Below are 15,420 nucleotides of genomic sequence, written 5' to 3'. Positions count from 1 at the left end.
TTGAAGTGTGGAGTTTGAACTTGGATTACTTCAAAATATAGCATTTACCAATATTATTGTGTGACTAATGGGCTAATGGCGGGGTTACTAATAGACCATTGCTTGTGTTGTAAATGACTACAAAAATGTCACGAAATGTATTCATTACAACTTTCGTTTCAATTGAGGTGTACCGGTTCTAGTTTTGCAAATAGTATAAATTTTTTGATGATTTATCTTGATCTAATTTTTTTTATATCAAAATAAGATGTACTCTGTCCAATCACCTACTTCTTTGCTCACTTCAGCCAAATGTGACAAAACTTATATGTACGTAACTATATCAGCTAGTAATGACTATTTGAAGGCATAGAAATGGAATATTCCTCAATGGCTGAGTCGGAAAAGGCAGCGAGACACACAAATGAGCGATGAAGTCAATTTTTCAGCCATCACACTTTTTTATCACCCGAAGCCTTCTGTGGTGGCGTGCCCCCCCCCCCCCCCCTGCATGTAATTCTTGTATTGTACCCCCTCAAAAGACTTATTATCCAGTGCACAAGTAGTAGTTCCTCCAAACATCACAGGAGTCCACCATTATTATTACAAAACAATGGTTCTTTATTGTCAGAACCGCTGCTTGAGTATCGTGTAACAGAGGTCTTTTTTTCCTCGTTTTTTTTGTCATAATAAAATACATGTTAGAACTCCTACAGGGTTTTTTGTATAGGAGCAGCCGCCCCTGTGCAGCTCCAAAGCAGGCACATTCCTCATGCAACAAAAGCTGTGACATGCAATGGATTCACAGTTATTAAAAAAAAAAAAAAAGATCCCAACTCAAAGTGAGTTCTTTCTTGTCATATTGTTTTGTTAAAAAACAACAGCAGAAAACCCAAATAAAAAACAATGATAATTTACAAGTAACATGGTGATGTCACAAAATAAAACTTTTTTTGGTTTTAAAATTTTTATACAATAATGCTGAGCCCTCCTCCTTCACTCCATTTCCAGGGATGCATCATGGGTAGTTTAAATTTCCAGGCTGGTGTCTGTCACCAGCTTTGGTAAAAGAGTGTTTTAAGATGAACGTGTTTCTGCTACATTAGAGATATTCAACAAAAATAGTCCCTCCACATTCCCACATATGACAAAAATATCTTTTGGGATCAAGGTGCAAGGTTTAATCAGATGGCTTTCATTTTTGTAGTTTGTTCCAAATTCCTGCTCGGGATGTCAGGAGTGTTAAAATGGAGGAGAAGGCACCAATGGTTGGATGGCTAAAGCTCAGGAGTGATGCAAAAGTTGTAAAAGTCTAGATTAACTGTCACAATACTATAGAATAGAGTCCTACTACCATCACATTGCTATCTCCTATCAATGACAATTTTGTCTTTGGCACACACCATGAATAAAACCACCAAATGGGGAGGAATGTTTTGTTAAATTTTTTATCAGGTCGCACCTTTGCTTTTGTTTGATGATGTTCAACCAGACCCATGACATTAGATTTAGGCACATGGGTCAGAAGCCTTTTAAAATCAATCGTCTTGAAAACTATGAAAATTCTTATTTGGAAAAAGTATACAATACAGTAGAACCCTTTTCCCTGAAATTGTGAAGATTGGCAATCAAAAATTAATCAATATCCTTTCAAATTAAAAGGATTATTGTGGTGACAATTGATGGTAGTCCCTGAACAGTATGCTGCCTCAACTTTCACAATCATCTGTCAGCAACCTGAGCTAGCGTGGGTTCAATTGGGTTCTTCCTGTGATGAGGATGCCTGAAAGTTTGGTTGAAAATTGTGTCTGGTGTTTAAATGAAAAGGATAATGTATTCAGGGGGATCTCTCATTGTTATTGAGTCATATTTCCTGAAGGTTTGAAGCCACGTGGGCTATTATGGGCCAAAGACTCTTTAAAATCAAGTATGTGTTGTTGGCTACTTCTTGCATCAGATGAATTAAAAATGAACAGGATTCTCCTTTACAGCAGGTATGGAACTACAGTCCCTGAATAATTGAAGATAGGTAATCAAACAATTGCAACCGAGTAGCTGCCAGGGTTATTTCAGGTGAAATATCACCTACATGAAAATCAATTGGTTTATTTTTAGAATATGAGATGGTAATGAAAGTTGGGCAACCTGCCCTGTTGTCACAGAGATCTCATTTAAAATCAACAGGGCTCTTCCTTATCATCACTGTCTGGAACCAGAGATTAACTACTGGAACTATCTTGGGTCACACTTAAACAACAATTTTGTGTGTTGCAGGCTGTGGGGATGTGGAAAAAAGATGGCGGAAATTTGAAGATTTTCAGTCAGGAACTGTGGCTTGCAGGTAAACTAAGTAATAAGCGGAATAAAAAGGATGAAAGTATAAAAAGGTACGTCTTGTTTCAAATCAATTCAAACTCAACAAGTTTCTTCTGGCTGGATTTACACTGCATGGTTTAAGTGAAACTGCAGATTTTTTTTCCCTCTATCACGTTGCACAGTTGGCATGCGTGAAGTGGAAAAAAAAAACACATGGATATTCTCACATTGGAATCAGGTCTGTTTTAAATTTGTTTTAAATCCAACACCTATCAGGTATATAGACTTTAAATTAGAATTGGGCACTGGAGTGTAAATTCAGCCATAATTACGTATCTCAACCATTGATAGTTGTTTGTTGGGCTATATTGGATCAAAAATACTTAAAAATCAATATAGGTTGCAATTTCTATATATTAAAAATCAACAAAGTTCTTCCTTAGATAGAAAAGACCAATCCCTGAAAATCAGCGTGTCAAAAGGGATGTGTTGGCTACTCAGCAAAATGCCTTTCGACACAAGCTACCCCTGCTATTGTGGGTCGGATATCTTAAGAATTAAATTTGATTTTTTTTTTCATTAGATTGGGAAATCCTGAATGTTTCTTTTTTTAACACTGTGATCAAAATTCTCTTGAATATAATATAGCAGGCATGACTCATGAATAATATTTTGGACTGCGGAGTAGAATAACTGGCTAAAATGTTCATCGGTCATTCTCATTAGAATGCAAATCCTTCCAAGTTTATTTAAAAACTTTGTGACTGTTCTTATAAAAACTGTGCACAAGTATGTTTTTTTTTTTTTTTTTTTTTTTAACCAAGGGGGTTGAGCCATTTTGTGCTGGCTCACAATCAAAATTAACGAAATCAGTCCTTCGGACAAAAACTCCTGAACTTTGAAGAATGCTTTCATCTTGGACTGGGATGTGGAGGGGTGCACGACCAATGTGGTCGGGTTTCTTTTTAAATGTAGGGGGGGGGGGGATGCTTTTTAAATGTTGGAGCTCAGCAAAATGTGACTTTGAACTGGAGTGCTCCTCCACAAGGAGGTTCTGCTACAGTCGCTGCAGGGAAGGACCGCCAACCGCTGAGATACTGTATGACAGGGATGTCCAAACCTTTTCTGCCAAGGGCCACTTTGCAATTCAACATGCCAAAACCGTACAGGTAAAAATATGCCCGCTGGTAAATAAAAGACTGAAGGATTTTCTGGGATTTTTGGGTGGCTGGTAGCATGAGAACAGATCCGCTCTTGCACTGAGCCGCAGCAGAATCTCATCTAGACTAAAGCAAGAGCAATCTGAACAACACCTTAACAATCATAATTCTCTTGAAAACAAGGAAATGACAGATAAGAAAATTAATTGCTGTTATTCTCTTCTGGCTTGCTACTCTAGAATGTGAAGTTGTACAATGCAGGGTCGCTTCAATTGTTAATTTTAGTATTTGCCGCGGGCTGGGATAAAATGGACAGCAGGCCGCAAAAAGCCCTTGGGCTGTAGTTTGGACACCCCTTAAGACAATGAGTGCTGTTGTAGCGCCATTGCTTCCCTGATCTCGTCTCCTTTGATTCTGTTTCATTCTGTCCTGCTACCCCTCACACAGCCGGCTCATCTTCATCGATGAAGCTGATGCGCTCAGAGGAAATTTTCCCTTCACCCGCTTCAGCCCGCCATTCCTGCATCTCCATCTCCTGGGGCGCATCGTCCCCCCGCCCGGTCTCTCGATGAAGGTGCGAGTTAGAAGCCCGAGCAAAGCGGAGTTCTCCGGATTTTCTGCTCGGTGAGTCCAGAGACGAAGTCAGGGAGAGGAGGGAAGGTAGAGCTGCGACAACTGGCGACACCAGCGGGGCGGACGGGTACGGTCTCAAACAACGGTCTCCCGGCGAGGATGCAAGAGATGCCGGTGCGGAGAAGTGTGAGCGCCATGGCGGAGGAGGCGTGTCCTGGGAAGGAGGCGGTGGGAGCAGGCTTCGGCGACTGACGGAACTGGCCTGCTGGGACGGTTGGCCGGAGGAAAGGGACGAAGTGGAGGAGAGGGACATGGAGAAGGAAAGAGACGGTGATGGAGTGCCTGACGCTAGCGGGGGGTGGTCATGCGGAGAACACAAAAACATACTGGAGGACGCCAAGACTGGGGACCCCTCAAAAAGTCCTTCCTTTGGTGAGGGGTGATTGTTGCACGGGGGTGGCGAGGAATTAGGCCTTTGTGGTGAATGAGGAGTGGGGAGAAGGCATTGTGGCAAGTCCACGCCCTCCACGTCCCCACCGTCCAATAAGGAATGAGTGTCTGATCTCAGGAGGGTGCAGGGCGTGGTGGGAGCGGGCGCCGTTAAGCTGGCGCTGGCCGACAGCCGGCTGACGCTGCTGCTGGGAGGCGGGGTCAGATTTGTCTCGGTGGCCACCAAGAGGGGCTGCGGCGCTCTCTGGAGAAGGGGCTTGAGCAGACGCGTCATTTCCAGAAGCTCCTGGCTGAGCTTGGATACTTGTCTGGAGAGGCTGTTCATCTGTGTGGTGAATAAGTAGCAAAATCCTTAGCTTGTGAGGCTAATTATTTACTATCTTCGGGTAAATTCATACCTTCACAAAATCGTTCCATGACCAAGCTCTCAACTAAATTCACATTTTCATAAATATATCCATTGATGATTAAATCATAACATCTCTGCAAGTTGCATCAGTCATCTGAAATGTTGTTGCCCAGTTGCTCGATGACCAAATGCATACTGAAGCCTCTTAAAAAGTTGTTTGGAATAACTACAAATAATGCATGCTCCCTTCCATACTTAAGTCCTTGTACAGTCCTCTAAGGGCCTCATGGTGAGCTACTATTTTAGGAGTCTAGAACAGATCAGGGTGATAGACCAACAACATAAACATGCATCAAAGCAGCAACAACTCACCTCTTCTGACAATTTGCATACACTCTGCTTGATCTCGGATGACTCTCGACTGCCTGCACACACACACGTACACGCACAAAAAATGTGAAACCTCTCAAGACCTCACACGCGGGTTTCGGAGGACATTACCTAGATAAGGTGACGGTGGGGCTGCAGGTGACATGCTTGGACTGAACTCAAACTTCTGGGTGGAGATGGAACTGTTTTCCGTCTCGATGCCGTCCACAAACCTATGCAGACGGGAGGGTTTTGTGATTTTGCAGGGACACATTGCATCAACCAGTTGTGTCATGGAAATGTGAAGTCTGACAAGTTTGTTTTGTAAGGTCTGATTCCATCTCTGGTGGTCGCGTTTGCTGTGAACGAGCTCCTGAGGAAATACTTTTAATCTTGCTCAGTCAGTCTCTCTTTCTCTCTCTCTCTCTCTCTGATTGACAGTATGCAGAACGCACTGTCCATTTGCAGGCAGCCTGGTACACGTTGCCATGGCAACCAATCTGCCTCCCTCTTTGCAGTGGGAGCAGACACTCTGCTAAGGGTGTATGCAGGGTCGCATGGAAAGATTTATTATATCCATTTTAATGTCGATGAACTAGTAGACTCTTTGTCCTGAGGATCAAGCATGTTGAACATTTTTTCAAACGACTTACCTGGGGCTGAGCTCTGCAGGCGCGCCTGAAAAGCTGACCACAGGTATCTGCAAAGTGACTGGTCGGGACTGCTCGGCGGGGGCGCGGAAGGGTCTCGGGGGTAGCAAAGGGGAACGCAGTGGCGAGTTGATCCCACGGCTGAGACGCAAAGGTGAGCGGGGAGCGCGGGACACCAAGTTCTGCTCCTCGTCGGCCCCTTCCTCGTCCTCCCGTATTGAGGGAAGCTTCTTTACCAGGCCGCCATTACTTTCCCAGTCAGCCTAACAAACACACACAGTCAGTTAGTTAGACTAGAAAAGCGACAAGATATTTTGGTCACAATGGCCATATTATGTTTTTGCCGAATCACATTTCAGACTGTCCACCTCTGCAATGGCACCCATCCCATGGTTGACTAGCACCCACCTGGCTGTGTTTAGGCAATACATTTTTGCCCCAAGGACCACCTAAAAAGAAAAATACTTAGCTCTCCCAATACCACCATAATGACCAACATTAAGATAGTCATATAGTAAGCCAAGGTTCTTCTAAAAAAAATATTCCATATAACACTTGAATACAAATTCTTACTAAATGTTTGAAATTAAAAACTTCTCACCAATTCAAGGCAAATGTGTTCTTGAAGTATAAATGAACTGTACTTAACAAATGTTTTTTGCTGGATTTGGAAATTCAATAACATTCCGCACAGTATGGGCATTTAATATTGTGATTCTTACGCATACCACTAGAGAGAGCACACGCACTTTTACCACATGTTGAGAATCACGAGGTTATAGAATTTTTGTTTGTCATCACTGTCTGTTTTAAACTATTTTTAACATGTTAAAAATAAATAATAATAATAATAGGAACTAAATAAATCCTTACGCGTATTGGGGGTCCTAGAATCAACGTACCTGTTTCAGATATGGGAGAAAATAATTTAAGTTTAAAATCCGGTGACAGAATCAATACAAACCCAAAACCTTAGACAGCTCAAGTAAGTCAGTGATCTATTAGAGGAGTTAGTAAAGAATGCCCTGACTCCCTTTGTTCTCATCAATGATTTCATTCTTTCAGTCAATATTTAAAAGCTGCTGGGTGGGGAGGACTGAAAGCCAACTGGGAAATTAAGAGTTTCACCTCGAGGCTCACGCTCATCTAATTAGCGTATCGTAATGGGCTTCTCCCTTTGTCTTTTTTTGGCATTGTTTTGTCAGATGCCTCATTTAACATGACAGATGTGGCCCGAGAATGAATGTGTGTTGTGTCATTTCAGGTTAATAGCTGCCGCACTTTTATGTTTTTTACAGCAGAATACGATTTACAGCCTTCGCTCACAGAACAATTGCGTGGACACAATTAACGAGGAAAATACAAATCAATTTATAAATATGTATACCGTTTATATATTTCTAGGCACATTAAAACATCGCAAAACATGATGCACTAAATTTTATGCTTTTATTTTAGTTATGCGACTTTGTTATTTTAAATCAGAATGACAAAAATACCACACAGAAAAAAACCCTCAAAAGATAATAATATCATAAAAAACAACATTTACATGACAATTGTCATTGTCATAAAAACAAATGAACAGGATTTTGTATATTAGATACATCTATGAATAAATAAAAAGAACAATCAAATCAAGACGTATTTAAAATAATGTACATAAAAGCAAAATTGACAAAATGCGAATGCACACAATAAACAATAATGTAAAATACATAAATAAATAAATAAAGACAAATGCAGTACTATATGAGCTACGTAAATATTTGTGCTTGTCTGTATTCGGTGTGGCACTAATGTTTTGTTTTGCTCAGAAAAACTATGTTCAAAGCCTTACTACAGTAGAGCATCACATTAATTATTCATTCACAAGGAACGTCTTTAGAACAATGACATCTCGTAGTCCAAAAACAGAAGCAATGTCTGATAATGACTATGTTTCATGTCTCATCATGCAGACAGATTTTCCATTTGCATCTTTCTCCCCCTTCATCCCACATCATTGACTGCTCAGCATCTTCTCCTTCACCGCCCCCTCCCTCCTCATCTTCCTCCTGTGGCAGTGTGATTTATTTTTAGCTCCTTCTGTTCTATTCTTAGCTGGCGGCTCAAGAGGCATCCAAAGAGACCCTGCATGTGCGATGTGGGGGCGTGTTCATCAAGTGTGCTCGTGCTTGAGTTTGCCGTGCGACTCGTGTCTGTGTGTGTGATTGCAGCAGAAATGTGTGTTCTTAAATATAAGTGCACGTGTTTCTGCATATGCAGCACTTATCAATACAAGTTCTCGCCCTTGACTTCCCATGAGGTAGCAGACATACACGGCACATGTATGCCACGTGACGTGAGGTTAATCAGTCTAGTTGTATGGATGATACGTCTTCAAGGAGTTCTTGCTACTAAGTCTTCGTTTGGCCTTCGATTCAGCACCAATGTATTCCGGACATCCAGTACAAACAATTCTGATGTCTACCTTTCTACCCATCAGTCGGTCTACCTATTAATCGAACCATTAATTCATTGATTAATTTATCAAGCTATATTGCCATTAATTCATCTATCAGTTCATATATCCACTCTTTCATTGAGAATTCCATCCACGTCTAAATATTCATCCATTGATCCATCAGCCTAATCATTACCAATCAGCCACCGTCCGTCCATCCATCCATCCGTCCATCCATCCATCCATCCGTCCAATCCATCCATCCATCCATCCATCCATCCGTCCAATCCATCCATCCATCCATCCATCCATCCATCCATCCATCCATCCATCCATCCATCCATCCATCCATCCATCCATCCATCCATCTGAAGGTGTACCTAATTTATTGTTGGATGATTTGCTCTACCAGCATAAACAAACAACATGGCCGCCTGCTCCCCACATGTGTTTACATGTGCCTCAACTGTCCTCCTCGTGCATAAAACTTTTCTCCTGTCAGCACACTCTGCAGTTAAAAAAACTGCAGTGGGAGATGAAGAGGCGAAACCAGCCGTAGTCATCCTCCTCTTCCTCCTCCTCCTCGACTGGCTGGGTTATTTTTATCTGGCGTGATCCAATCTTAGCAGCAGCTGCAGGGGACACAGCGAGCCAGGGAGAGCCCGTGCTTCCCCACTTCATCTCCCTGCTCTATTTTTAGCAGCAGGACGGCTTCAAACAGCAGCACTGAGTTATTCTTGGCTCCCACCGCTGTTGCAGCACCCGCCGCTGCACTGTTTGTGTGTGTGTGACTGCACACTGTGGTGTAAACATCCCAGTGCATGTGTACTAATCTCACATTAGCCAGGTCATGCATAACCTTCATCCGTGAGAGCCGCTCGAGAGGTGAGCATCCCCTGTGGCTTTCATTTTGCATGCCGGTGGTTGCACATGAAGACATGTAAATTAAGTGCTCACCTCAAACACATAAATTGGTAAGTTTAGGTGGATGCCTGACATGAAAAGATATCAACTCACATCTGAGCCATGGCCCTCACGCAGGTTGTAGGTGAGGTCATGTTGGATCTCGCTGATGAACTTCTGGGCATACTCCGGGTACAGTCGCAACACCTCTCGGAGGCCCTTCAGGCTGATGTACTGCAGGTCGCAGTAGGTCAACGCTTTGACGTTGGCATTGGTCTTGATCACTTGCTCCTTTGTCAGCGAGTCAGAGCCAATCAGATCTCCTTTACCTACATGGAGACATGCACATTTTATTTTAACATCATTAGAATGTATTTAGAAAATATTCAGCTTGATTTTCATTTTAGTTAAATGATACATGGATTAGATCGTAAGTAGTCCATCTGACCCTCTGTCCTCTGGATGTATGGAAAATAACATTATTGCTGTATGAGTAATGAAGACAACATAATAGTCATCCATTCTTGTGTCCCACTGTGTGCAGATCATAATTGGTACTGCAGAGGAGAAGATGGTGACAGGAATTAGTAACGAGAAAAGAGCGATAGCATGTGGTGAAGAAATAAGAGGGGAGGTGGAGATGGGGGTGATACCAGACCGTCATGATGGAGGTATGACGAGGAATGAGAAGAAAACAAGAAATCAAAAGCATCGCACAATCATCTTGTACATGCCTTTCCCTCCATCTGTGTTTCTGTCTCCCCCTTTCCTCCGCTACGTGTCGCACAGATGATGAGCGACGGCCTACTTGACAACGCCCGCCAGCAGCTTTGGGGAAATCTGCCGTTAATAATTGCTGCAAAACATTCAACTGAGTCGCAGACGGAGCTCCCAAAGTGACACTTTGCAGACTCGATGAGTCGTTCTGCGTGTGTGTATGCGTGGTGTATAATATATATCTTTTCCTGCCAGTTTGAGTGATTTGCAAACTCTGTCTGTATTACTTTTGTTCTGAAATTGGTTTGTCTTCTCCAAATGGCGATTTTGTCATGAGCCTGTTAACTGTGTGTTGCTGTTATATTCTACTTCCTTGTGATGTAACAAGGCTTTTGTTAGCCAATCAGAAGTGTAAAGAAAGTCATTTCCCATAAAGGACAATGGTAACTGGATGAATTCAGAAGTGTGGATCGGTTGGAAAAAAATCTATCAAATTTGACTATAATAAACACACAAAAATACTACATATAATAAAACAAAATAATTACCACAAATGAGATAATGACACAGATAGAGAAGTCATACAAAGGCCACAAAGCTTCAGTGAAATGTAGTTCGCATGTAAATGAACAGCCCAGACTAAACAATTTTCAAATATACATCTATTTACAGCTTTCAACATGCAAACAACTCTGTCTTAGAAGGGAATGAGACAGTGTAGCCATTTTTGCTCAAACTATTAGAGACAGACATTTATTTTGCTGTCTTCTAGTTGTACGTACTTATCAATGCACTGCACTGATTTACTCCCATGTTGCAAGTCACTCTCGCTAGCTGTAAAAGGTTACAAAATCGATCATCACTCCTCCTTCCATTAAGGCATGCGCGTGTGTGCATTTCAATGAAGTTAATGGAAAGGTCAAGATTAGAGAAGGAAACAAAACGAGAAAAACGTGTACTGTTTAGTGGGGAGCATTTTACTCGTGGGACACGTACTAACTACAGTCACACTTAAGAAACCCAAAGACTAAACAAGAGAAGAAGAAAGTGTGAATTTAGAGACTGTGAGGTTAGTTATGATAATTATGTCTGTGTTGTCCTGATTGACTCGTAGAGGGTTTCTTTGCATCAGGGTTTTTATTTTAGTGAAATACTTTGTCACTAAATAAGGGTGTCAACAACGTAACAGGAATTTCAGATCATTTCGACAAATTACGTTACCCAATGGGATGATATAGAATGTGAACAAAAAAGGACCCAGCATTGAACCCTGAGGGACACCTTTGGAAAGTCAGTGGGGGAGGTGCAGTTGCTGATGTGATTAATTTGCTGTCTGAAAATACTGCAAGATGGAATACATAGCTCTGCTAATGAAGCAAATTGGAAGCAAGAATGGTTGATTATGTTCCTGCTGACTAATAAACAGAAAACATCAACTATTAATGTGCTTTATTGTTGTGAAATACACAAAATGATTGATAAAGGTAATTTAAATTAAATCACCTAAACTAGTTAGTGTTTTAGGTAAATGACTTGATCACAACAATAACAGCAACAAAAGACACCATTTTTTTTGTAAGGAAAAGGTGTAATGGGTCCAAGCATATTTGTGTGTACACTTTCCAGCATTAATAATCTAGAGATATGAATAATGTAGTATCCCATTCATTTTTAATAGCAGCACAGCCCCATGCTGCATCGATTGATGTGTGCTTGTGTGTCCAGGGCAAGAGCAAATACGAGGCCTTTGCCATTAGGATACAAATCCACTTCACCTTACACCTACACGCGGGCACACACATGTACACACTATTACTTCAACCTATTGTGACCTTTTCAGGATGTGATGTTGGAGTTGTACATGTGTCCTTCAAACATGTGCACACACACGTGAGGAAGGCGGGGGCTCGGTTTTGCCTTCCATACAAAAACACAAATGTGGTTTGTTGGATCAGTGCAACACAGGGTGAAACACCCTGAGGTCATTCATTTGCAGCTAAGTACACGCACACATTGACTGCATAAAATTTGTTTTAATTTTTTATTTTACCTTGTTTCGGCATGTCACAATCTAAATTAGAAACGGCGCAAAATAAAAAAATAATACATTTGTTTGAATTTTTGATTTTACCTTGTTTCGGCATGTCGCAATCTAAATTAGAAACAGCGCAAAATAAATAAATAAATAAATAAATAAATGAATCAATGAATGAAAGTGTCAGCAATTTTTCAGTTACCATCCATCTCAAAATATCTTGACCTGAAATGTGACTTAAGACGAGCGCCAGACATGTTTGATGGAAAAAGGATTTGGTGTGTGTGTGTATATTTAACGCCAAAGTTTGATGGAGCACACTCACCCAGTATCGCGAGCACAGTGTTGTCTTTCAGGACTTCCATGGAACCCGAACACACAAAGTAGATGGCCTGCAAGGCATCACCTTGGCGGATGAGGAATTCGCCGGGTGCGCAGAACGATGTCTTGATGATGAGCGAAAGCGAGCGCAGGCACCCCCTGCTAGCCGACTCGAAGAGCGGGAGCTGGAGCAGTTCCTTGTTTAGGTGCATGGCGATGTCAGCCCGTAGTTCATCCGGGAAGTCCTTCAGGAGCTGCGAAGGGACGCAGAGTTTTATCATTTACTCCAATTAGCCAAGGACTAAGCCAAAAGGTAAGCAAAGCTGCAATGTATTTTGTGTTCAGTGATATTTCTGTTGTACCTCACTGACATCGATGCCGTTGTTGACCGACCAGGTTGTCTGGAAACACTCAAGCATGCGTTGCTCTAAGGCTTTGGGCAATCGGTGCACCCTGATGAAATCCTTCAGGTCTTTGGTGCGCGTGTGGTAAAGCGAGCGACGTGAGTACATCCTCTGGATGATGGCGGTCACGTTGCCAAACACCACGGCGTGCATCAGCGCTGAGAGAAGAGTGGTTGAGTAATGCCACCATAATACAATTACATTTACAAGCCAGTCTGTCATGTGATTTTAGAAAAAAATAAGACCTCAGGTATATTTACATGTTCTTATACACTACAGCCAAATGCAAGCAACCTACAGCCCTAACCCAAGGTTCTTTTTAATTTCATTTTTTTAATTTAGTGATGAGTTTAGTAGGACTGTGTGAACATTGTTTTGACGGGAATGCAGAGCGACCACATGGAGCTCACCGTATAGGATGACATTCAGCAGGATTAATTAAGAGGTCACCTCCATCGGGTTCCTATCACTCTCTGTTTCTTTCCACTTTCCAATTCTCACCTCTCAGCAGGAGGGAGCTCATTAAAAACCGACGGAAGCCTTTTTTTGCGTTTGAGCTAATTTAACGAAGGGAAGATTTTTACAGCAAGTGAGTTAATGATGGAAGCTGAATGCCAAGTTATTGCATGAACGTGTTTCTGATATTCAATCAAGCACTGACCACATGGGGCTCAGATATTAGAACTTTATAATTGAAGTTTTGTATTGAATGTTGCTCTTGTATTCAATAAATGTGGCTCAAATTTTTGTAGCAACGACGGAATAATCTGTTTTCAAAGGACATGCTGGAAACCCAAACTTAGGTATGTTTGATACCACTTTTCAGACTGATTCCAGTAACATTCTCCATTCTTGGCTAGTCACCGATACCTAGTACCGATATCACTTGTACTTTTGATTCATAAAATTTCCCCCCAAAGTAAATAAATAGTTGTACACAGGAAAGATTGGAAAACTGCCCACAGGCTTTGAGCACTAAAGGGAGAGGCGAGACTAAAGCTCAGTTATTTTTAAAACGTCTTCAGTTAATTTAGCAAAACATTATGGTTTGCCTGCTATTGGACTGCTTTCCATTTCAATGTCAAAAGATTACATCTGTGCTATTCAAACAACAGAAGTCCATTAATCAGCCAGCCCCAATGATCATTAACTGTCGGAATTTCCACTGCGTCTATTTTTGAATCAATTTACCTGATGGAATGAAAATGATTGAATTGAATTACTGAACTGAATTGGAAAAAGGGAGCATCTACTCACCACCAATGAGCATGGTGCAGATCGAGAAAATCTTCTCTGAGTCTGTGTTGGCCGACACGTTCCCGAAGCCCACGCTGGTTAGGCTGCTCAGGGCGAAGTAGAGCGATGTCACGTAGCTGCTGCGCATGGACGGGCCTCCGCCCAGAACCCCCGAACCTCCCGCCGATGTGCCCTCGCCAGCCGATGTGTTCCCTCCATACTGGCTGGAGTTCCAGGGACCTTGAGCCGCCGACTCTGAGCCCGATTCGTTCCACTGGCTGCTGTTGGCCGAGACTACGCCGGAGGAAGTGGGGAAAGGCGTAGCCAAAGACGACAGGAAGTAAGGTGTCCCCAAACGCTTGGCCAACTCATGCAGCCAACCTAATAATGGAGAGTAAGGAGCAAGAGGAGAGGGACCATAATCATAATTGATCAAGATTTTTTTTCTTGCAGAGGAACCAGGCAAAAGAACACCATGTAATACGTAAGTAAATGATTACTCAAATTACTCAAGTGCAACAGTATTTCTCTTTCTGGATTTTGGTGGCCCATCAAGTTAACCGGTTTGTTCACACCGTATATCAACCAAAATAAAGTAGACAGGATATCATTGCTTTAATGAGAATGAAGAAAAAAAAATTCAAACGTTTTGTAGTTTTTGAACTGAGAAAAAAAAAAAACACTGAGAAATAGGGACACTGTGACTTAGCATTAAAAGTTTCTATGAAGACTCTCTCAACATTGACACACTCGTCACCCGTCAGCAAGTCCCATGAAAGTGCAGCCGAGTAATTTAATGCAGATGGTGAGACATTTCAAAGTAAGGGCGAGGAAACAGCGGCGAAGGCGTGCAAATTAATAATTGAGGGAAGAGAGCTTGAGAATGAACGTACGTGACGTGGCGAAGCCTGCAGAGCTTCTGACTGCACAACATGTGAGAGAAGAGGAATCATACAATATAGATGCGGCCCATTGATCTACTGTCCCCACGATGCTCACCATCTGTCTGTTTGTCTCTCTGTCTGTCTGTCTGGCCATCCGACCTATCTACCTACCAACTTACCTAATAGCACAAGCCGTATAACAATGTACATCTCACAGTATATGGCTGTGAGAAATAAAACCTCATGATGAGGCCCATTGAATATTATTCTGTTAGGGCTCTCTGAACTAATGGAGGTACACCCAAAAGTTAAAAATGATTCCTGTTGTAAGGAGACAGGAAATCAAATCTTCACGAGTCAAATCGTTGTCATCTACCTTATGACAGTAAATATATAATTATTCATTATTTACCGCAAAAGCAGTAGTGGTATTGTATTGATGAATACACAAGAGTAAATTTGGCATTGGTCTGGAAAAATAATTATCGAACGTCCCTAAAAGGAAGTGAATGTCATAAGAACTGTCCGTGGTGCTGAAGTATTCTCTCCTGGACACTGGAGGTTTATTGTAATCATTGGTGAGCTGGAGTGTGAAAGGAATACTTAGACGGGTCTATTCTGGGAACAA

At 41.9% G+C, this 15,420-nt stretch overlaps 1 protein-coding gene across 1 annotated transcript in view; it reads right to left on the bottom strand.

Moving 5' to 3' along the window:
* Positions 1 to 3,303: 3,303 nt before the first annotated feature.
* Positions 3,304 to 15,420, bottom strand: part of kcnh3 (potassium voltage-gated channel, subfamily H (eag-related), member 3) — a 57,688-nt gene continuing 45,571 nt past the window's right edge. Inside the window, exons 8-15 of the mRNA XM_061287105.1 lie at positions 13,930 to 14,289; positions 12,631 to 12,830; positions 12,273 to 12,522; positions 9,310 to 9,524; positions 5,850 to 6,109; positions 5,329 to 5,429; positions 5,200 to 5,252; positions 3,304 to 4,803 (exon numbers count right to left, since the gene is read on the bottom strand). Of these exons, the coding sequence (XP_061143089.1) occupies positions 3,895 to 4,803; positions 5,200 to 5,252; positions 5,329 to 5,429; positions 5,850 to 6,109; positions 9,310 to 9,524; positions 12,273 to 12,522; positions 12,631 to 12,830; positions 13,930 to 14,289 (2,348 nt within the window). The 3' untranslated portion in view covers positions 3,304 to 3,894. The remainder of the gene's footprint in view (positions 4,804 to 5,199; positions 5,253 to 5,328; positions 5,430 to 5,849; positions 6,110 to 9,309; positions 9,525 to 12,272; positions 12,523 to 12,630; positions 12,831 to 13,929; positions 14,290 to 15,420) is intronic.

The sequence above is a fragment of the Syngnathus typhle genome, linkage group LG9, assembly GCF_033458585.1.
Source record: "Syngnathus typhle isolate RoL2023-S1 ecotype Sweden linkage group LG9, RoL_Styp_1.0, whole genome shotgun sequence".
Classification (NCBI taxonomy): domain Eukaryota; kingdom Metazoa; phylum Chordata; class Actinopteri; order Syngnathiformes; family Syngnathidae; genus Syngnathus; species Syngnathus typhle.
The sequence above is the reverse complement of the archived record's forward strand: the minus strand, read 5'-3'. Positions and strand labels throughout refer to the sequence as shown.